Source organism: Phocoena phocoena, chromosome 1 (assembly GCF_963924675.1).
Source record: "Phocoena phocoena chromosome 1, mPhoPho1.1, whole genome shotgun sequence".
NCBI lineage: Eukaryota > Metazoa > Chordata > Mammalia > Artiodactyla > Phocoenidae > Phocoena > Phocoena phocoena.
This window is the reverse complement of record NC_089219.1, coordinates 20587705-20610491: the sequence shown is the minus strand read 5'-3', so window position 1 is coordinate 20610491 and position 22787 is coordinate 20587705. Positions and strand designations below refer to the sequence as shown.

The window sequence follows — 22787 nt, the reverse complement described above, 5'->3', positions numbered from 1 at the left end:
GTGTGGGTACAAGGCTTACTTACTCCTAAATTCACTGCTACTTGCTGCTTGACAGCCTGTGGCTGAAAAATAAAACCAAGCTGACTGGCTCCAATAACAAACCTTTCATGTGAGGAGGATATTACATTGCTGTGATTCCTAGAGAAGCTGAGGGAAGATCTAGGGAGTGGAGTGTAGGAAACAGAGTGATTGTAGTCTTGAAATGATTGAAGGACAGCCCCAATAATAGTAATTAAAAACTGCTAGACACAGTGCTGAGTGTTTTCTATGTAGTTTCATTTAATCCTCAAAATCACCATATAAAGTCACATGGTTAATAAACGATAGAAGAGAACTTTCATTCATGTTTGCCTCCAGAACCCTCTTAACCATTATGCTCTACTGTCACATCAAAGAACGATTAGTTATTTTATCTAAACCCAGAGGTCAGGGACTTCCCTGGTGGCGCAGTGGTTAAGAATCTGCCTGCCAATGCAAGGGACACAGGTTCAATCCCTGGTCTGGGAAGATCCCACATGCCGCGGAGCAACTAAGCCCGTGGGCCACAACTACTGAGCCTGAGCTCTAGAGCCCGCAAGCCACAACTACTGACCCGCATGCCACAGCTACTGAAGCCAGCACGCCTAGAGCCCGTGTTCCACAACAAAGAGAAGCCAGCACAGTGAGAAGCCCATGCACTGCAACGAAGAGTAGCCCCCACTCACAGCAACTAGAGAAAGCCCGCACACAACAATGAAGACCCAACGCAGCCAAAAATGAATTAAAAAAACAAAACAAAACAAAACAAGCCCAGAGGACAGTACTAGGAATAATAGATCAAAGTTCTAGGGAAACAAATTTCAGGAAGATCTAACAGTCTATGCTGCCCAATGATATTGGGAGGTCTCAGGCTTCCTGAAAATGTGAGAGTTAGGACAATAATCTGCCAGAAATGTAGACCTGGAAGTTACCTGCAATTCTAAGGCTCTTTGATACCATTGCTAAATTCTACTACAAATCCATAAACATCATGGGTTACCCAGTTTTTATAACAGGTTTTAGTATAAGATTACCCAACGAACCAAAAGGCCAACTGGTGCATTGGGCCACTGCTCACCTTTATGATGTTGGCACAGAACCGCTCCCAAAACGACAGCTCTCCTTCCTTGATCCATGACATAGTTCTTGCCTCAGCAGAAGAAGCACAGAACAATTAGTCACCAACCAGGTAACCTTGTATAAACAAGACAGAGAATTAGAAGTCACCACACCTGCAAACAACTATGGCTGACTTGCAGGGATTCACCAAAACGGTAGAGATCAGCCAGCATTAGAATCCAAAAACACTGGCCCTGGACTTCCCTGGTGGTCCAGTGGCTAAGACTCTGCGCTCCCAATGCATGGGGCCCGGGTTTGATCTCTGGTTAGGGAACTAGATCCCACATGCCACAACTAAGAGTTTGCATGCTGCAACTTAAGATCCCGTGTGCCACAACTAAGACCCGGCAGAGCCAAAAAAAAAAAAAAGAAAAAGAAAAAGACACTGTCCTAAGCCTCTAGTCTTTCACTACCCAGAATTTATAAGCCAATAGGACCTTTGGGCGCAGAGGCCTTTCCTTGGGTCTATGGGCTTGGGGGACCTTGCTCCCTCCCATCCCCTTTTTTCTCAGAGTCTGCACTGCCTTTTTCTGAACATGTAAGTCTGCTTCCTGTCACATCGTAGTGCCTACATCCTGATCCTTCCCCCTACTTCCTTCTCCATCTTCCACCAGGCTGTTTCCCACTCTCGGGGCTCCGGGTCACTAACACCCGTTACCTCCTACCCCAGAGATTTCCCAATTATTTACTCCTTCACTTGTATCTTCCACGGTCCCCTTTGTCTCTCCCACAGCTGCCTCCCGCTCATCTCTCTCCTCTTCTCCTCTAATCCACCCCCTGAATCCAGCACCTTGACAGGCTCCGCCGGCACCTTTCAACAGCTCGAGGGGACCGACACTTCCTCACGACGTGGCGCTGGGAGAACACGTCATCGTTGGGCGCTGGGACACGCTTCTGCCGTCACCTAATGGGCGGGGCCGTGGCCTGCGCCTGCGCGCTCGGAGGAGGAGCGGAGCTGAGCTAGAGTTCTCGACTGTTCGCATTCCTGGGGCGGGGCAGATTGGGGTGAAGGGGATAACCGCGCGGGCTACCCGGCCCCGGGCCACGTGCGAGGGACCAGGCTGGGGAAGGCGGGGTTCAGACCACCTGGGAGAGCCGAGAAGTCTGTAGACAGGCGGGCTAGGTTACGGGGCAAGAATTAGGGGAGCCCCACCTCAGAAATGCTGGGACTTCTTAGCCACTGGTGGCAGTTTGGACTTTTGAGAAAAGGGGTAAGGCGGCGTCCTGCTAGCTGGAAGGCCGCTACACTGGCTTTAGAGCTCTGGTACAAGTGTTTTTTGTTTGGTTTTTTTTTGGTAGAAGTCTTAAATATCCTGTTTTTATACCGTTTTGTCTTATTTAGTGAATTTAATCGTTTGCGAAGTTCCTAGCCGTAGTTAGCCTCACAGGGAGGCCACTTAATATCAGTCCATTTTGTGCTGATTTAAGGCACTCAAGATTTTGGGATTTGCATTCTCAGGACCTACTCAAAGAACTCAAAAAAGGGTTAAGGCCAGAAAGAACTCTAAGAATGACTTCTAAAGTTTAAGAAAGGCCATCGACTAACCCTGACAGAAAAATCAAGGGCATTCATTCTGTACCAAACCTTTAAAGAAAAGGGTTGCAGGAATTTGAGGCACTAACTCACAAAAGATATTGGGAGTTTAGTTTTCTTAAAATGAGAGAAGGGGAAAAAAAAAAACTTTACCATTTTCAGAGAACCTTCTTGTAGTTTCTTACTTTGGGTTGCAGTGTCAAGGAAACAAGGCAAGAGATACTGTAGTCATGACTCCCGATTCATTACTTTTGTCTTCCACTCTTTCTGATGAAAGGGTTATTTTTAACAGAGTGAAATGATCAAAGAATGCCCTCCAGAGATGAGTAACCCACCCATGAATGGTCTCTTAAGCTTTTCCATCCTTCCTGCTTTGCATGTAGGTTAGTAAGTTTCTGCCTAGCTGATTACTTCAGTTTTGCAGGAAAACCATTTAGTGAAGTCCAGTAGTAGCTTGCTACTTTTATCTTCCAAGGTCAGCTTTGACTTTTGGTAGGAAGTCCCTAGAGGGATATATGAAACTTCTTACCCTTGTTCTGTTAACGTTTCGGTGCACTTTGGGTGATAGTTGGTAGGCCTCCAATCAAGTCTTTCTTTTCTAAACCCTCCTTCCCTTAGGGGGAGCTAGATGTTTAAAAATACAGTGTTCATCAGAAGGCTAGTGAACTTGTTAACATGTGTTTATAGCTGGTCAGTGTATCTCCTCTGGCCTCAATTTCAACAGTTTCCCCTGTATTTCCATCCCTGGGTTGCTGCAGGGGGTTAATTAATTAAGATTTGTAAAGGGCTTTAAGGAGCAAGGGACAAAGTATTATTAGGGTCTCATGCCCCAAGCCATGGCCCCATCCTTTCATCCCAGTCAGTGGCACAGGCAACCCCATTCTTATGCATGCCAAGCCCTTAATCCCCTCTTGAATGTGGCAGCTTCCAAGGAAAGGACAAGAGGCCTTAACTAGAAACAAAAATCCACTGTAATGAGGTGCTAAAAAGACTGAACTTTCAAGATTCACTCCTAACAAAATGGCTGAACAGAAAACTTAATGGTTCTTGTGACTTGAGTCCCAATCCAAGAAAGTGGAAATAATGGTAGGAAGAAAGCACCTTAAATATCAACCAAGGAGATGACAGTTTCGGTACCAATAAGTCTTTATTCATTGTATTTTCCCAAGGAAAAGAAGGGGAAGGGAAAGGGGTCAGCATGTGTGTTACAAAATGATAGCAAATGGGAAAGGAAGTACCTGGCACAGCAAAATCAACCAACAAATAAACACTGCCCAGATGGGGTCGCCAAAGCCCAAGGGGGCTCAGTCTCCTGCAGTTCAGTAATGAGGGGAAGGGATGAAGAACAGGTACATGCTTTTCTACCCTCCCTCCCTCCCCATAAATTCAAGATTTCACACAAAGCTTTGGTTTCTAGCAGTAAACATGGAGTTACATTCGTCCGTCTCCTATTAAACAATTTTGCGGCCACTTTGACATAAGTTTCTTGCACCTGCATAAAAGTTCCTGAGTGACTTGACTATACATTCATCTTTCCTTTCGTGGTCTCCCAACCCCACTTTCTACATGGAAGGCCCCCTCGTTGCTCCTCTCTACCCTAGGATTAGAGATTAAAGTAGGTTTTAATCCATGCAAAGACAGCAGTCTGTTTGGAATGAATCAAATCAAGGATTGGTCATGACTCAGGAGATTGAGAACAAGGGATGGTGAGTTCTTAGCTTCTTCAGGATTTTTGCACAAATCATTTAATCACAGACACCCCACAAATTAAACGTATAGGTGTATGGACTATTTTGGGGGAGGGCACGAAGGGGGAAAGAAGAGGGGGTAGGAATACAGGGTTTAGGACAGAAGATCTTGTTCGAAATAGGAAACAGGGGAAGGGGAACACAAAAGAAAGTGTAGTTCAAGACCTCCCACTTCAAGAAGAGGGGCCCCCAAGTTTATGTTTCAGATCTTTTTGGCTGGTGCAGACCTTTTGTCAAAGATGCTTTGGCTATTTTTCTCAATATAAAAAGAAGTTTGTAAACAATAAAACCCCAAAAGAACATGGAGAAGAGCAACACATTATATTTACACAAACTAGGCCACCTAGCAATCACCAAATCAGCTACTTGTGAAGTCCTACGAAGTCCAGACAAATACAATAACTAGAGGGGGGCAGCAATTGGGGGAGACAAGAACCCAGGATCAGACACACATCACCCAATGCGTTCTATTGCATTTGCCCCGTTACAACACAGTGAGGTAGGTTTGCAGTGATCTCACAGCATGTAAACGAAACCCCCTTTTCTCCTTTAGCTACCATGACACTAATTACTGCTGCAGCAGGGCAGGACACTGGCTCTGGGAACCACAAAGAAGCCATCACTGATGGTCTCTCTGGAAACCAAGGAGGAAAAGTCCAGAATTGTTAAAGATTAAGGATCTTGTCCTTGCTTCATATATCCATCCCTGGGCAGCTCAAGATGGGTACAGAGGCATCATTCTTAAAACCTGTCCTTACCAACTCACAGTTTTTACAAAAACACATACAATACACCCTGTTGTGTATGTTAGGCCTAGCCCAATCCACTGAAGGATGGACCTGGTATGTAAAGCGAGTCCTGTGCCCTGGGATTACAGGTCTGGAACAGGTATCATTTATCACACATACAGATGACCTCTGCCTAATCTTGGCTTCCCCTCTCTGCACCTTTTACCTGGCCCAGCCTCTCCTAACCTCTCTGTACCACCTTTTCCTGTTCAGACCAATTTCCAATCTCTCAGTAGAAGGAGACCAAGCCATGGGGCAACCCAGTTAAAACCTAGTCTCCCATGAAACATTGAAGATGGAGGGGTTTCAAGAGGACACTGTGGCAGAAAAGCCAGCTCTAATTGGCAAAAATGAGGTAGTTCAATAGGCTATACGCTCCAAATAGTTGTTCTCTCTGGTGATAGAGCAACAAAAAGTATTCCTGCTGTGCAGACCCGGAGCTGTCGCCGACTTATCCCTGAGATTGCTCACGTACCTGAGAACACAGTGCAGGAATGAGGGCCTTAGATTAAAATACACAAAAATACAAAACCAGAATATTTATATTATGAAAAAAAAAGTTAAAATGCACAAGATACGTCATTCGCACACAGCTAGTGCAGTTGGCATCCTGAAGAAAGTGGGACCCAAGGTACAGTCATCCAAGGGAGCAAATAAATAAAATTGTATTGGCCCAGAATGGGGTGGGAGTGAGCTTAGAAGCAGCAGGTCTGCAGCTGTTCCCTCAACCCCCCTTTTGCCTGTCATCACAACCCACTGCTTGGGACAGTTCTCTCAGCACTCTCTCCCAGGAGGAGGTTGTGAGCAGACAAGATGTGGAAAACCCTGCCTTACCCCTGAGATATTTCCTCCCACAGAATGTAGTGGCTTGTGGGTTGGGTCCATCAATCTGGTCTCATGCTTAATCTTTTCACTCTGGCACGGGAAATATTATTCCATATCCTTCTTGAAGAGTAAAACAACTTCCCTATCCAGGCCACTTTCAAAAGCTGGAGATTCTGGGGGTGGAGACTCAGATAAAGCATGCAGGAAGGGTTACCCCCCAAAGCCCTCATGTGCATTTGGATAGAGCATGATTGGAGTTTCTTTGCCTCACCCCTTCCCCCCCGACCAAGAGGGAAGAGGAGGTGAGGCTTTGGCCCCCGGCCTGAGATATATGGCAGTGCCAGCTGCCCCCTACCCACCCTGTCCCCACTTTCTCCACTCTGCCGATTGATGCCTGTTCCTCAAAACTTTCTGATCACAAACGGATAGCCCCCACCCACTGTGGCTCAATTCTGGGCCTCTGGGAGCATGGCAGGGCTATGGATCTCTTCTTCCTCCTCCCGAAAGTAGGCTGGCTTTCCCTGGGAGCTGGGAGCTTGCTGGGCCTTCAGTGGACACGAGGCTACCATATGGTTGATGCTCTGGCAGAAGTGGCACTTCTTGGGCTGGGGTGGCAGTTTGCATTCCTTGGCATGATGGTCTAGACCTCCACAGTTGTAGCACCTAGCACCAAGCAACATGGTAAAGTTGAGAGAAAGGAGTGAGAAGAGACTACAAGCCTTCCTCTGAGCGAGGACACCTGGGCTCTGGTTCAAGTTGTCACTATACCCACTTCCCTTCCTAGAGACCAATTTCCCCACTTACAAAAGGAGGAATATGACTAGATGACTCTGAGTCCTTTCCAGATACGTAATTGTCTAGATGATATCTTCAGATTCATGTCAACTTGAAAATACCAAGAACAGAAATTCTGGACCCCAACTGGGAACTACTATACCTTTAAAAAGAGTACCTGTCATTCATTAAAAATATAGAAATTAAAGGAGCCAGACTATGTGAGCTGTTTGAGCACAGAACTAAGATGGAAGAAACCAGCCATTCGGAGACGTGGTGAAGAAGCAACAGGTACAGATACACCATCTTGTCCTGACCACATACACTTTCACATCCATGGTCTCTTTTAGTTCTAAAATAATCATGTGAGGTTAGTATCGTGATCCCTGTTTAGCAATCGAGGCTAGTGCTAACAGAACGTAATTACTTGTCAAGTAGAAGAGCTAGGTCATGAAGTACCCTCCTCACATACTGCCCTCTCTTCACCTCCCACATCCAGGGGCCGCAGGCTTCCTTTTCCCTTTGGCAATCTGGTCCAAGAAAGGGGCAAAATGAGGAGAGTTTTCCTCATCCTCAGCATGTCCCTCCCAACCCACACAAGCTGCCTTGCAATCCATACCTGTCTCCCTTTGATCTGCGTTTCTGCACGTTCTTCCCTTTGGGCCGCCTCTCACTCCCAATACAGAACACCCCACCAGGGCCGGTGACTCGGATGGATTCCAGGCCCTTGGCAGACTTCTTAAAGGTGAACTCTACGGCCTCACCCTCCTTCAGGCTCCGGAATCCCTCCATGTGCAACTTACTCTGGGGGAGGGCAGCATGGTAGATTTTAATGTTAGTCTCCATTATTACACCAAAAGCAAAAAACCTGCATGCACATGTTCCTCTAAGGTTGGAAGAACACTTCCACTTTACCGGTAAAGAAACTGTGACTCAAAGAGTCATCACAATTAAGAACTAAATATCTACATCACATTAGGAACAATCATCAGATAAACAGACGCCATAGCATTTTTTTGCAGCTAGTCTCAAAGTTCTAAGAAAAATAAAACAGAAGAAAAATTCTTAAACATAGCATTTATAAGAAATCAACCAATGTAAATTTGTAAAATATAAAGTAACAGACCTGGGGCTTCCCTGGTGGCGAAGTGGTTAAGAATCCGCCTGCCAATGCAGGGGACACGGGTTCAGGCCCTGGTCCGGGAAGATCCCACATGCCGCAGAGCAACTAAGCCCCTGCGCCACAACTACTGAGCCCGCATGCATAGAACCCATACTCCGCAACATGAGAAGCCACCGCAATGAGAAGCCCGAGCAACACAAGGAAGAGTAGCCCTGCTCGCTGCAACTAGAGAAAGCCCGCGTGCAGCAGTGAAGACCCAAATGCAGCCAAAATTAAATATAAATAAATAAATAAACATAAATAAAAATAAAAAACAAATAAAGTAACAGGCCTATACACTTAAAAAAGGTCAGTCATGAAAGACAAACCCCAGAGAAGTAAAGAAACTGAATGCAACACATGACTCTGGATTGGATCTTAGAACAAGAAAAAATATTAGAACAACTGACAAAATTTGCATATGGTAGATATATGTTTCAATGTTAAGTTCCCTAATTTTGATCATTGTACTGAGATTAGGTAAGAGAATGGCCCTATTTTAGAAAAAACACTGAAATATTTAAAGATGCTTGATATCTGTCTATCTGTACAAAGAAAAAGAATAAAAAAGCAAATGGGACAAAATATTAAGGACCGATAAATCTGGGTAAAGGTTATATGGGAGTTTTTAGTACTATTCTTGCAACCTTCTCCCAAGTTTGAAATTATATCAAAACAATGTTTCTGAAAGTTGAAGGGAAAAGACAGTATGACCCAAGCAGACAGATCAGTGGATTAGAAGGGAAAGTCTACTGGGAGATCCAAGATTAAGTGGAGAAATCAACATGTGAGGAAAACAATTCCATAAATACCATTGAGAAAACAGTTATCCATTTGAAAATGAAGCCAGAAATCTACACTTTGCATCATATGTATGCAAAACATATTTCGGAAGAATTAAATATCTCAGTGTTAAGAAGAAAAAACTTTGGAGACAGTTTTTTTAAAAATCAAGACAGATAACTAAACTGATAAAACTACAAAAAGCTACTGTAAGTCAGTAAGAAAAAAGAATCACAGGGCTTCTCTGGTGGCGCAGTGGTTGAAGAGTCCGCTTCAAATGCAGGGGACACGGGTTCCTGCCCCGGTCCAGGAAGATCCCACATGCCGCGGAGCGGCTGGGCCCGTCAGCCATGGCCGCTGAGCCTGCGCGTCCGGAGCCTGTGCTCCGCAACGGGAGAGGCCACAACAGCGAGAGGCCCGTGTACAGCAAAAAAAAAAAAAAAAATTATGAAAAGAATCACAGAATATAAGCAGGTAATTTGCAGGAGGATTTAGCATGACACATATGTTCAGTATCTCACTTGTTCAAAAAAAACAACAGAAAACAAAAATACCATGAAGCCATTAAAAAGAATGTAAACTTGTAAATAAAGTGACTGTTTTGTTCACTGCTGCATTTTGACACCTAAATAATGCCTAGCACATTTTGGATGAATGAACAAGGAGGTAGGTTTTAATTATTTAACTTGGGAAGAAGATGAGCAAATTGTTAAAGGAAAGGACTTCGAATAATGTGTGGAATGATCTCACCAAAACACTGCATGTTTGAGCCAAAAAAAAGGAGTTATTCACACAGCTAGTTGAATGGCAAAACCAGGGTCAGAAGAACCCAGGGTTTCCGATTTGAAGCTCAGTCCATTTCACCTTGCCACTTACTGCGACAACACCACATCAGTGGAGTGACAGCCTCTCCCAGACCCTGCCCAGGATAGGCTTCATTATAGATAGCTTCCAAACCATCCAAAGAGCACGTCCAGTATGTCAACAAGGTGCAGTCCTCATTGAAAATGCGGTTCAGAAGCAAAAGGGATCATCGTGCACCCAGTCCTGGCTTGAGGCATGTCATGCTGCTGGTGGTACTGATGGGGCAGGGTGGATATTTCAAACTGGGACTTAGGTGAAACATGCTCTTTTGCCAGATGCGATCCCGAATTCCTCAGTCATTTACATTTTTGTTTTAATTTAGATGGTACTGCTTAAGACAAAACTTCCGTTGAGGTAATTGGTTAAGAGCATAGGCTCAGGTGCCAGACACAACCTGGTTCATGAAATGCTGTTTCTACCAATTTCCAGCATCATGTGTGACTTTGGTCAGTTACTCACCTCTGGGCCTCAGAGAACAGGATAAAAACCTACCTTAGGGTTTTTTTTGTTTTTTTGTTTTTTTTCGTTGCACTGGGTCCTAGTTGTGGCAGGCGGGCTCCTCAGTTGTGGCCCGCCGGCTTCCCAGTTGCAGCACCGCGTGGGCTCTCCAGTCGCAGCAGGCGGGCCCCCTTAGCTACGGCTCCAGGGTTCCTTAGCTGTGGCATGCGAACTCGCAGTTGCAGCACGCATGTGGGATCTAGTTCTGAGACCAGGGATCGTCGCTGGTCCCACTGCACTGGGAGCGCAGTCCCATCCACTGCGCCACCAGGGAAGTCCCTACCTAAGATTTTTGGGTTGTTTGGTTTTTTTTTTTGCGGTACGCGGGCCTCTCACTGTTGTGGCCTCTCCCGTTGCGGAGCACAGGCACAGGCTCCGGACGCGCAGGCTCAGCGGCCATGGCTCACGGGCCCAGCCGCTCCGTGGCATGTGGGATCTTCCCGGACCGGGGCACGAACCCGTGTCCCCTGCAACGGCAGGCGGACTCTCAACCCCTGCACCACCAGGGAAGCCCCTAAGATTTTAATGAAGATTACACGGGCAGGGAAACATCAAGAATATATGCTCAATAAATATCAATGAAATATTCCAAAGGTTGGGGATACTTTCTTCTTTTTTCCACAGGAACAGCCAGAATTGTGATGACTCCCCCCCACCAATCTTGATGTGGAGCATTAAAGCAGAAAATAAAAACATTTCAGAAAGGTTAAATCTCTTTCCCCCTCCCCGTTGTGTAACAACCACACTGAATTTGATGTTAAATCTGACTTGTCTCTTTTTGAGCTGGGACAAGCCAGTGAGTCAGAAGGTGCTGGAGGAGCCAGACCAAGAGCATTCTTGACCCAGGCAAACCCAGCTTTTCCCATTTGCCTAGTGGGCTCTTAGGCTGGAACACTCCCAGTCCTTGCTGTGATTCAGCAGATAGATAAGTGACTAAGAGCCAGGGTTTAGAGTCTGACAGCCTGTCCCCGCTTTCTGTGCTACCCTACAAAATGGAGTAAATAATTTTATGGTGGTGCTGTGAGGGTTTATGCATGAAAAGTACTTAACACATAGCCTGCCACACATAAATCCTGAGTGGCAATTATCATCAACCTCTTCAGACTGGATGAGGGCGGGGTAACAGTGAGAAGTGTCAAGAGACTGGGAATTTTAACTCTAGTTTTTATCACTAACTGGCAGTGGAAACTCAGAAAAACATCCCCTCTCTGAGCTCCAGTTTACTGAGGACAACACTCTCCTCCATCCACACCTCCTAGGCTTACTATGAGAACCAGAGGATAATATAAATGGGGACATATGAAATTGACCAGCCTTCTCAGCTCACCCACTCCATCACTGGAGGATTTGAGGTCTGCTTAAGACTTTAAAAGGGTGAAAAAGAACAAAAACAAAACCAAAAAACCCCCAACCCTGCAGGCACCTCACCATAACCGGTCAAGATTTAGACTGGTGGTCTCCAAGGGTGGCTCCCGGGGGTGGGGGTGGGGGGCCTACCCCGCCCCTTTCTAAAACACATAGTTTGAATTCCTCTCTTATCAGGTAGGTAATCGGCGTGCAGCCCCACGGAGCCTGCCTCACAGGGCCTGATCGGAAAGGAGCCTGAAATTCTTGCTATCACCCCACCCCACCCCCAGCCACACACAAAGCGGGGCCTGGGCCCCGCCCCTCTCTCCATCCCCTCCAAAAAGAAAAGACCTGGGGGGGGAGGGGCAAGGCTTGAGCTCCCCCAATAGAGCCCAGCTCCGGGGAAACAAAGAGTTGACACTGGCTGGTTCTGGTGGTCAGATTCCTGGAGTTCCAGAGGCTGCAGATTCCCCCCTGACTCCCCCCCACCCCACATTCACCGCATTCATCAGTTCCTTCCTTCCTCTCCACATAGGGGTTATGGTCACGGTGAGAGAAACGGATACAGAGACACCTTTCTTCCCCAGTCAAGCTTGCTGGTCTGCCAAAGTCACCATCGCCAACAGCCATCTTTCCTTCTGACCTGCCCTCCCACCCTTCCAGGGCTTTCAGTCAAACCTTTTACTCAGGGACCTAATTAGGGTTATTTATTCAGATAAATTATATTAAAGGTGGGAGGGAGGCAGGCCTCCCATCTTCCTTTCCCAATTTGTTTGAGGTAGGAGGGTGGGCAGCCTATAGTGGGGAGAGGGGAAGATGGCATTTAATCATCGGACAGAAAACAGTTACAGGAGGCATTTCTCTTTTTTTGGATGGCAGGGAAGGACTTGGGCCAGTTACAGTACTTAGTCTTTCCACTCCCCTAATACCTCACCACTGCCTACTCTAAGCTTCCCCCCACATCAAGTATTATGCCTTTATAAGTTAGAGATAGAAGGGACCTGAGGGGTCACTCAGGACACGTGGAGTAAAAAGCTCACAGGAACCCGAGTTTCCCTCAACTTGCTCTATGAAATTTGGATAAGTAAGTTCTGGTTTCTATAATCATCTGTAAAAGCAGGGGATCAGACTTGATCAAAGCTTGGGTTTCTGGCTTTTCTGCAAAACCCGGGGCCCTTCCAGCTCAAGACTACCTAGTGCATGTTTATATCCTCAGTTCTAGGTGCCTAGCAGTGCACAAACATTTGTAGAAGAAACTAAGTTCTCTACTATCTAAAATGACTAAGATTTAATTTTATTACTAATATTTACTATAGGCTAAGCAGTGTTTTAAGCACTTTACATGTTGTAACACATGTGACCCTCACACCAAGCCTGTGAGGTAGACCTTATCATGCCCCCTGTGTTACAGGTGAGGTCACAGAGGCAGAGGGGTGAAGCATCTTGACCAAATTTATAGTGTGAGAGCCCCGAGCTGCTTGCAACTAGCCGGACTCTATATCCAGCACCATGCAATATAATGCAAGACGCACAGCCGTTTAAAAACTTTCTAACAGCCACAATGAAAAAGTAAAAAGCCGCAGGAGAAGGTAATTTTAATGACTTGGTTCCAAGGTGTCCTCGCAGTTCAACCCAAGCGTCATTCCTGAAGGTAGGGTTTGGTAGGAGCTAGGAAACCAATGGGTTCTATTAGAAGCAGTTTATTTTGATGTGTGTGTCAGGGAGGGTGGGGGAAAGAGATCTGTCCAGAACCAAAGGCTGTGAGCATACAACCCTACACACATCGCCTCTGCTCAGACACACAGCCAGGACCACGAGCTCCAGCCTGGAGTTCTCCACCAGATGGTGGTGCTCATCAGCCAGGCGGCACAAAGGCAGCCAGAGGGCGACTGGAGCAGAAGAGAGGAAGGAGACGCGGTTCTCAACTCTGCACACAAGTGTTCACCTAGATCGATCTCTCCAGCTCCTTAGGGTGGGCGTCTTCTCCTTGGTCCGTAGGCAAATGGAGTCGCAAGGAGACTGAACTCTGATGAGGACCCAACCCAGGGTGGTTCCCCAACCCCCTCCCCCCCCACCTACCCATGGAGTGAAGAAAGGGTCCGGGAGTTTTAAACCAGTAACCCAGTTGTTCTGCTCTGTTGACAAAAGCCATTTACTCTCCTTTCCAGTCTGAATTAAGTAACTCCAAGCTGCCTCTGTACTAAGTGCCTACTATTCTTGAAAGTTTTCTCCCCCCCCCCAACCTCCTTTGACCTCCCAGATTTAACACTGATAGTAATTGCCATTCTTGCCTGCAGGAAGAAAGGAGGGGTGATTTGCCTAGGGCTGTTTCTCAAAAAAAAAAAAAAAAAAAAAAAAAAAAGCGCCAGCAAATTCCAATAGGTAGTTTGATTAGGAATGTTCCAGAAACAACCTTGCCCTGGAGAAAAATCACTGACAACCACTTGTATGGCAAGCTTGTGGTGTCACCAACCACAAGCTTTGCTCACGATGGTGGCACAGCCTTTACTTGGGACACTGTCTAGAAAGCAGGTCTCTTCAGAAAGAGAAGGACCCAAGAAGATCCCATAATGCTCAAACCAACTCTTGTGCTTCTCTGCCAACTTCCTGAAAAAATCCACTCATTTAAAAAATAGTTTCCTATTAAGATGGAAATGAAATAACTAATGAATGACCCATCAAACCCTTGCCTCCGATAGGATCGGGAGCTCAACTGCAATCCACTGACCTTCACTCTACAAGCTTTCATGGTGTTTCTACTGAGTGCCAGGCCCTATTCAGGCCCTAGTCCAGAAAGAGACAGCAACTATCAGTTAACATTCCCTCCGTACCTCCAGCCTTTTGTGTCTGGAGGAAGACTTCTGCTGACAAGGATCCCCAACTGTTAGTGTACTCCTGATTCCTCAGGGGACCCATATTCATTTCTTCAGCCCACCAGGTGCGTACTAGAAAACTAACCAGACTGCTAGTCTTTCTCTTCAAAGAGTTTACAGGTTAGAAGAGGGGTTAAGACAAGTACATCAAAAAATGAAACATAAGTGGGTAATCAGAGCCACTAGTGAGGTTATAAACCAGGTGGGAAAGATCCCTTTACATTCTCCCTGCCCCCAAACCCAAGAGCCCTACTCTAGATGGGTCTGAGTTGCTCTCACTACCCCCCACTCATCCTTTTCAGAAAAAGCAGGCCACGTGGCTTCAGCAGTTTCTGGGTATTGGAAATTTCTTCTCCTAACCCAAACTTGGTCCCTCGGTCAAATTTGGGCTCTTCTTTTGCCTCCAAGCCTTGTAATACAGCATTTTAGCCAGAAAGCCATTTTAAACAGACTTGGGTTCCAAAGAGCTGTGGGAGAAAGCAGGGGACCTTTTCCTCATTTTCAAATTTCTACATATCTAAGGGGTTTGGGAGTTGAGCCCCAGGAAAACATGAGGTAAGCCAAAACTCTTAAAATGGCCATAGAGAATTGAGAATCCTTGGTGAACACCTCAGGAAACCAGGAGACAGTAGTTAGCTCTTTCTTGTTCCACCTTGCTATGTATAACTGTTTTTCAACTGGGGGTGAGTTTGCCTCCCAGGGGGCATTTGGCAATGTCTGGAGACATTTTTGGTTGTCGCAACTGAGGGATGCCCAGCATGAGAAATTCTCCCGCTCGAAACACGTCAATAGTGCTGAGGTTGAGAAACCTTGATTTAAGGGCTGGCCACCTGCCATTATTATGATTCGTAAATTCCCCCAAATTCAGGGACAGGAAGAGAGTTCTAGCATAAGACCTGTGGCTGAGTAAAAGGGTTGTTACAGAAGTCTCTTTGCTTTATTGGTTTTATTTACTCATTTTTTTAAAAAGCTAAAGGTAGGTTTTCTTTCCCACTCATCCACCCCTGTGGGGCACTGCGTGTTTGACAGGGAGTGTAAAAATAGTGAACAGCGTGTTGGGAACCAAATAGGCCCAACCTTGGAAGGGAAAAGACAATGTTTAATTGCTCCCCCCTCCTCTTTCCTTAGGAAAGGGGCTCCCTGACCCCCTCCCTTAGCAGATGTTATCTTAGGACAATTATCCTGCTCACCACCCACCCTGCAATTCTAAGGTACCCACCACCAGCAGCCAAAGGAGAGGTTTTCAAATGTCTTACTCTCTCTCCACTTTGGGAACACTCCCCTCCCCGCAGGAGGATTTTTAAGGATTGTCCTGCATCTACCTAACTCCTCTATATTAGATCCCCAGGGAGAGATTTCAGATTTCTCAAGTGCAGGACTGGAATCACTAGTCTAACTGCTAGGGTTTGAGGATCAACCTAAGCCCCAGCAGTGCACAATCGAAAGACAGAGCTACCAGGTAAGGCTCAGGGAATTTCCACCATTGTCCTCTGTGACTGTTAGTAGCGGGTGTTAGGGAGACAAATGCTTGATTCCTTAACCCAGCTCAACTCCTCCTGATAACTTACTCAACTGTGGAATGTCCCTGGACATTCGAAGACCCCAAAGTCCAGTTATCTCCCAGCAAACCCATCTGAAATAATGTGGTACGGGCTCCACTCCCCAAACCAGAAGGTCCCTGCTTTCCTTTATGCCCTCCAATATTTCCCAACTGCTTTCGATCCTAAGGGTAAGTGGGCTGAGGCACAGATCCATTTGCTCAGGAAAACCTTCCTTGGGAGTTGGATATCACCAAAGAACCTCAGAGGGGCTACCTTCCCCTCAGTCGTTCCCTGTTCAACAGCCTTTGGAAGGGAGGCAAGAAAACGTTGGGTTTGACTCTTTTATTCCAAGCCTTCCAAAATTGGGGAAGCTGTCCAGTCATCTCCAGACCAGGAGAGATTTTAATCTCTTTGTGATCAGATAAATGGGAGAGTGGGGGAGCTGGCCACCCCGCTGAGGAGGGCCATTCAAAGCTGGTTCCTGTAATAAAGTGATTTAATAGATCTAAAGAGGCCAATTCCCTTCTTTTTCCCACAATTACTTCCTGTGGGTTATCATTCACATATGTAAATGAGACAGGGAAGGGGGCAAAGCCACCAGCCAGAATTAGTTGTCTGATGCGGAGGGGGTAAAGTTGGGGGTGGAGGAACTGGGTGAAGCAAGGGGATAGCCAAGCATTCTGCTGCCGACCCTTCTGGAAAGATGTTCTAGTAGCCCAGTGACCCCAACATTAACTGGTGGGGCCCCCGTCTCCCCATATCCTCTACCTCCCCTGTTCCCCCCATTCTGTATCCTCGCTGAGGGCCATGCTCAGAGACTTCCCCGCTGCCTCCAACTTCTCCACCCAGCATCTCCACCCCTCCCCCTCCAGAATCCCATCCCTCAGGCTCCAACCCTTAATCCCCACATCCTCCTTTCCCCTCCCCCACTGCTCCTAAAGCCAACCTCTCCGAAGTAACCCCTCCATGCCCGGCCTGGGTGTCAACCTGCTGTGCCTGGGATTAGCAATTTCTTCTCAGGTCCAGCCCCAAACCTCCAAAGGTGGAGGGAACACAAGCAGCAGCTTCCTTTACGTGGTTGTTATGTGTGGCTTGTGCCCAGGACCACAGAAATGCTTCTAAGATATTCAGGAAGGGGTGGCCAGGGAGGAGGGAAACCTGAAGTCTCTGGTTCCTTGTTTGAGGCTGGGAATGTTGGGACAGCAATCAATGGCTGTCTGGGGCCATAAATGCCAAGCTGAGGAGAATAGGTCCAGAGGCTAGCCTCCCTCCACCCTCTGCCCTGCGACACTGAATTTCACCCCCACTGTGCTGCCTTGCTTTAACTGAGAACTTGGGGTTGCAACCGAACTCCCTCCGAGCCTGGCCCAGGAATCTAAGGCCTGGGCTCCTCGGGTTTTCTTTCCTGATAGGAAATGAACAGTAAAAGCTCAGCGAGCGAACCGTGTGCCTGAGACTGTGTTCTCAAGGAACTTTCAAGCCCCCAGAGAGATCCTTCAAGGATCTGCCAAACCGACCCAGGCCCCAGAGCTTGAGTTTTGGGTGACCACCTGTGTGAGGAGACCCCACTGACTTCTCAGCTTTACCCCGTTGGGTCCCGAAGTGGTTTCCCTCCCTCTTTCCAGGCCGGGAGCTCCATTCACACCATAGTGAAAGGCGCGGGCGCTCAGGGCTCTGCTCTGACCGGGCATGTGCTTCCCTGGCCGGCCTGCTCGCCCTCCCCCCACTGGCAAGCACAATACAACCTTAGTTCTGCCACATGGGGTCATCTCCCTGCCCCCTGCCCCCTGCCCCTTGCCCAGGGGAAAGAGGTAACAGACACGTGGTAAACCAGAGGGGTTCCCGGAGGGGGGTAGGGGTGCTGATACTCGGCTCTGCCCCCATCTCTCGTCCCGCTGAAGTTAAAGGGGACTCAGAACTGGGGTGCCACGGCAAAGATGGGAGCGCACAATGAGGGCCCTTGATCTCCCTCAACCCAACAGCCGAGGGCCGTCTGCCCACCCTTGGATCCGCGCGCCAACATCCCCTTCCCGCGGCAAAGTTACAGGGATCGGTCTCACCTGGTGCACAAAGACATCCACCGGGGGGTCGAGTGCGACCCCGGCGCGGGCAGTCATGGACAGGAAGCCGAATCCCATGCGCACGTTGAACCACTTACAGATGCCGGCTCCGTGCAGCAGCTGCGGCTCCTCGGCCGCCCGGGCCGCGTCCTCCTGCGCCTCCTCCGGCGCCTTGGCGCCGCCACCTGGAGATTGGGAGGGCGCTCAGCTGGGGGGCCACGGAATTGGAGGACCCCACCAGAGACCCCGGCAAGAAGACCTGAGCGTGCAGCCCGCGGGTGGACACCCAGGGCGCTGCAGGTACCAAGATGCCGACGAGAAAATACCTGTCCCGGCTGCCTCCCGCGCTCCCCAAGCTTAAACTGAGGCCAGTGGTGCCCCGAAAGTTTTGCTCATCTTCCCACAACACGTTGCCCGGGGACAGACGGCCAGACAGGCCCCTCCTCTTCTCTCCCCCCGCCCCCGTAGCTTCAGCTTGCACGGCACTGGGACACCAGGGTTCCTTGCTCCAGAGATCGCCCCCTGAAACAGGAGGCCGCAGACTTGGGGTCCTTCGGCTAGCCTGGGGGACACTTCCCCCACGTCCCTTTGATGTGGCTTCTGGGCGCCCCTGCAGCCTAAGTTGTCCCCAGTAAGTCCCGAGGTCGAACCTGCAAACTGCTGGTTTGACACAGAGCCCATGGTAGTCGGCTGAGCCCGCGGCCCCGGGCCCCAGGTCGGCCGGCTGCTGGCCCCAGAGAAGTCCGGAGGCAAAGGGGTGGCTCGGAGAAGAGGCTGCTACATCTTCCCCAGCACAATAGCGGTGGGAGGGCCCACGGCTTTTCAAAGGCTCCCAAATTCTAAAAGACAATGACCCAACCCCCCGCGGGCAGCCCCCTCCCCTCCCCTCCCTCTCCTCTCCCCTCCCTTTCCCTCCGGCTCCAGCTCCGGCCCCCACCCCCCACCCCCGCCCCATCGGTCTCTGACACCTCTGGGGTGTCCCTTCTCAGAACCTTGAGGTTTGACACCCCCCCGGCCCCCCCCCCACATCTGGAGATTGGGGCCGTCAGCCCTAGAAGTCTTGAGTACCCGGGAATTGGGGATCCTGCACTTTAAGGACTCAGTGGGGGTCCCCAAAGCAGCATACAGGTGGGGGGCCTTGTGTGGGGGGGTAGTTTTAAAACCACGTGACTGCTCCCACACACACTCACACACCACCCCCACCCCCCTTGCAGATAATTATACATTCCAGAGAGTTGGGGGAGGGAGGTGTGAGCCTGGCAGCGCTGGCCAATCAGAGACACAAACCACCTGTCAAGGGAGAAATGGATGAGCCCTCCCCCTCCCCCAGCCCTTGAGCGCCCCTCCCCCTCCCTTCCCCTTCAGGTCTCAGAGCTGACCCGGCAGCTCAGCGCTGACCCGCTCTCACCCCCACCCCCGTGTGCTTAGATAGACCTGGAGTTCAGGACACTAGGAAGCCTAGGATGGGGAAGCAGGGGGGAGGTTGGAGACCCAACAGGGCTGATCTCCACTCCTGACCTAGGTGCAGCCTCTCAAAGTCTGTCTCTGACTATCTGAATGTCTCTGCCTCCCTGCGTTTCCTACTGAGTTTTTCTGGATCTCTCAAAGCGCTCCTAAATTGATTCTGTGTAAAGAATCCTTCCTTGTTTCCTGTGTCTAAAACTGACCCCACGTGGAGTTCCCTGAGAGAACAGGAGGAACCCAAAGAGGCTTGAAGGGTGTTCCTCTCTCCACCAGCTGCCCTCATCCTGCCCCCATTCCCATCCCATCCCTATCCGTTGCTGGGATCCCACACTCTCAGGTTCCCAGACCCTCCACGTTTGAGCCCCATCCTGAAGTGCCCTCTCTTCCCTATCGTGAGGTTGGTGGGGGAACTGGAGTAGCGGCTCTCCTCATTTGAAGAGTTAGCCTCCCCTTCTAGAAGATAAAGAGGGTTGGCCAGGGGGGTGGCTAGTGCCCTGGTCGGAGATGGACAATGGCCCGGGGCTCAGTGCACGGCCCTGGCCCTGCCCCTTCACTTCCGGTGCTCAGTTCAAACTGGACAATGCCAGCTCCGGCCAGTTCCCCTCCCCCACTGCTACAACCCATTTAAAGGGACAGAGCCTGCTTTCGGGGGCATCCGCTCGCTCGGAATTCAGTCGTCTCCACTAAGTGTGCAGGAAGCTCTCGTGTTTCTCACCCTGCGCCCGCGCGCGTGCACGTGTGTGGGGGTGTGTGCGCACGCGCGCGCACGAGTATACTTGAGAAACAGAGAACGGGGATGAGTGGGGGTAGGGAACGGGAAGATGGGGAGGAGAGCAAGGGGCTGCGAAGAGATTATTTCTCTGTCTTTCCTGCCAGGAGTGCTCTCCAAGAGACTAAAACTTCAGTATGAGATGGGGGATGGGACTTTGGGATAAAAAGGACAACAGTGGCCCTTTGCTACTCAGCCTAAAAAAATACAAATCATTAAAAAATGTCACTAACAATGCCACACTCCCATCTGAGGACCCCGATTTAGATCTTCCAAGAGTTGTGGGAGTACATCAGCCAAAGCCATTTTTTATATATATAATACTCCTCACCCAAGTCTTATCTCCTCCCGTTACTAGCCCCCTTAAAATATACTCACTCTCTGTACCCCTGTTCCTAAGATTCAGGAGCAGGTGACTGAGGTCTCGTTGAAGAAAAGAGGGAATACGGGAATTTAGCGCTCTGCTTTCCCTTGGTCTGCTCTCAAGTCAGACTTGTTCCCGGCAGGCTCGACCAGCTTCTCTGTCCAGGGTCCTGAAGGCGCCCGGAGCTCTGTCCACGGTGCTGAATAGAGACCCGCTCTCCTGGCTCCCAGCTCCCAGCTTCGAGAATGCCTTCTTGAGTTCTCACCTCCAAGTCCTTCCCAGAAAACCTGGTTCTTCTCAACTCCCCAATTACCCTGACACATTTGAGACGAAGGAACAGACCTTTCTGAACGCTAAAGAGAGGGCATTTCCAGACGTACATGATTCTGTGAGAGCAGCGCAAGTATCTCAAGCTCCCCTTCAGAAAAATGGGTATAACTATGCAAGTAGCCATAGAGAGTGAGGAAAGAGGAAATAATATTTTTGATTCAAATAAAATGAGACTAGAAGAGAGACTAATCTTTTTTTTCAAATTATTTCTCTAATTATTAGCACTTTTCATGGGAACACAGACGTTGGAATCAGATTGTCTATGTTTGAATATCTATTTATAGCTCTGACACCTGGGGCAACTTCTTTATCTTTTTTATGCCTCAGTTTCCTCCTCTGCCCAATGGGGATAATGAGGATTTAACTCTCAGAGTTATTACGAGGATAAAGTTAGATCATCTAAGTAAAGCTTTTAAAATTGTGTCTGACATAGAGCTAGTTCTTAACAATGAAAATTATTACTATTATTATAGCCATTGTGCACCTGATTCTGTGACCTAGAACTTGCTGAACCATTTGCCCCCTGAGGATTTGGACCATTCATGTGTTATTTCTTTCTGCATCTTCTCTCACATCCTTACCAGTATTTAGCACAGTGACTGGCCCACAGAAGACACCCAAGAAGAGTTTCCTGAATAGGTTTTTTTTAAAATTTATTTTTTATTAAAGTATAGTTGAATTACAATGTTGTGTTAATTACTGCTGTACAGCAAAGTGACTCAGTTATACATATACATACATTCTTTTTCATATTCTTTTCCATTATGGTTTATCACAGGATATTGAATATAGTTCCCTGTTCTATACAGCAGGACCTTGTTGTTTATGCATTCTCTATATACCAGTCTGAATAGGTTTTGATTGAAATAATGAACGTTGTTACAACAGTCATAATACTTATTCTTCTAGGCTGCCTCTCTCAAGTCTAAGCAATACAAACCCAGGAAGGCTCAGGACTCCATAAAGTTGCACATGTGGAGGCAGAGGATGAACTAGGATGGGACACATGGCTCCCAACATAACTAACTGTTTCCTCATCTGCATTGGGTTTTTTCCATGTGGGAGATGGAGGCTCCTGACTAAACTTTCTCCCTTTCTTGGGTCCCCATCTCAGTGAAAACTTATTAGGTAGCCACTATGATCCAGTCATTGTGCTAGCTCACACATTTGGTGGAGGAATCAGATACATAATATGCACTAAGTAGTGTAATGACCAAAAATGTACCCCCAAAAGTAAAGAAGAAACATTTCCTGCCATCCAAGAAGTTACAGTCTAGTTAGGGGGACAAGACATGATATAGCTAAGTATTGCAAATTTCTTGTGTATTGGTTTCTGGGAATAATATTATCTAGGTAAAAGGAAGAAAAGGGAGCTCTTTAGAAAAGACAAAGTTGTCTAGTATCAACACAAAGAACATCTCCCCTTTATAGTACTTTGCTAAGTTTCTCTTGTGTAGGCTCATATCTTCATAAAAGGAAGAGTTGAAAGAGGTCTTAGTAATATTAATAACTCATCAACATTAAGAAATATTTATATTTATTGAGCACTTCCTCTGTGGCAGGCATTGTTCTAAGTGTTGGGAGTAAACAATGCAAACAAAAATCCCACCTTTGTGGAGCTTATATTCTGATAGGTAATAATAATAACAACTATTATTTATCAAGAATACAGGCACTTTTCTTATCTAATTCAAGCCTGTCAATAACTCTAAGTAATAGGTATTAATGTTTCTACCTTACAGGGGAGGAAACAAGCCTAATGAATCAATACAGCTTGGCTAATGTACCTCAGCTAATACATGGCAGAGACATATTTGAACCCATATGTTTAACTCCAAAGCTCACATTCTTTCCACAGTCCCAGTATGTTGTTATCATGACTGGTACTGTCCCCATTTTACCAATGAAGAACAAGATATGTGCAAA

The 22787-nt window shown here is 47.8% G+C and overlaps 2 protein-coding genes across 6 annotated transcripts in view; both read right to left on the bottom strand.

Annotated features, from left to right (window-relative positions):
* Positions 1-13905, bottom strand: part of DHDDS (dehydrodolichyl diphosphate synthase subunit) — a 38439-nt gene extending 24534 nt beyond the window's left edge. For 4 of the 5 annotated variants that reach the window (XM_065897595.1, XM_065897603.1, XM_065897621.1 and 1 more), the window contains exon 1: positions 1097-1159. In XM_065897595.1, the coding sequence (XP_065753667.1) occupies positions 1097-1159 (63 nt within the window). Of the gene's footprint in view, positions 1-1096; positions 1213-5988; positions 5992-13894 lie in introns of those variants that run through there. The other variant, XM_065897612.1, reaches the window with a different exon arrangement.
* Positions 6400-18687, bottom strand: LIN28A (lin-28 homolog A). The gene is made up of 4 exons (XM_065897636.1): positions 18585-18687; positions 17935-18119; positions 7426-7610; positions 6400-6695 (listed from the first exon to the last, which is right to left on the bottom strand). The coding sequence occupies exons 1-4, from the start codon at positions 18613-18615 to the stop codon at positions 6479-6481; spliced, it is 618 nt and encodes a 205-aa protein (XP_065753708.1). The 5' UTR covers positions 18616-18687; the 3' UTR covers positions 6400-6478.
* Positions 18688-22787: the final 4100 nt, after the last annotated feature.

Excerpts from the sequence above, each read along its gene's own strand:
- LIN28A (XM_065897636.1), bottom strand. The coding sequence starts at position 18,615 with ATGGGCTCTGTGTCAAACCAGCAGTTTGCAG. Across the intron at positions 18,120-18,584 it reads GTCAAACCAGCAGTTTGCAG|GTGGCGGCGCCAAGGCGCCG; the intron begins GTTCGACCTCGG and ends CCCAATCTCCAG. Across the intron at positions 6,696-7,425 it reads CGCAGATCAAAGGGAGACAG|GTGCTACAACTGTGGAGGTC; the intron begins GTATGGATTGCA and ends GCTTGGTGCTAG.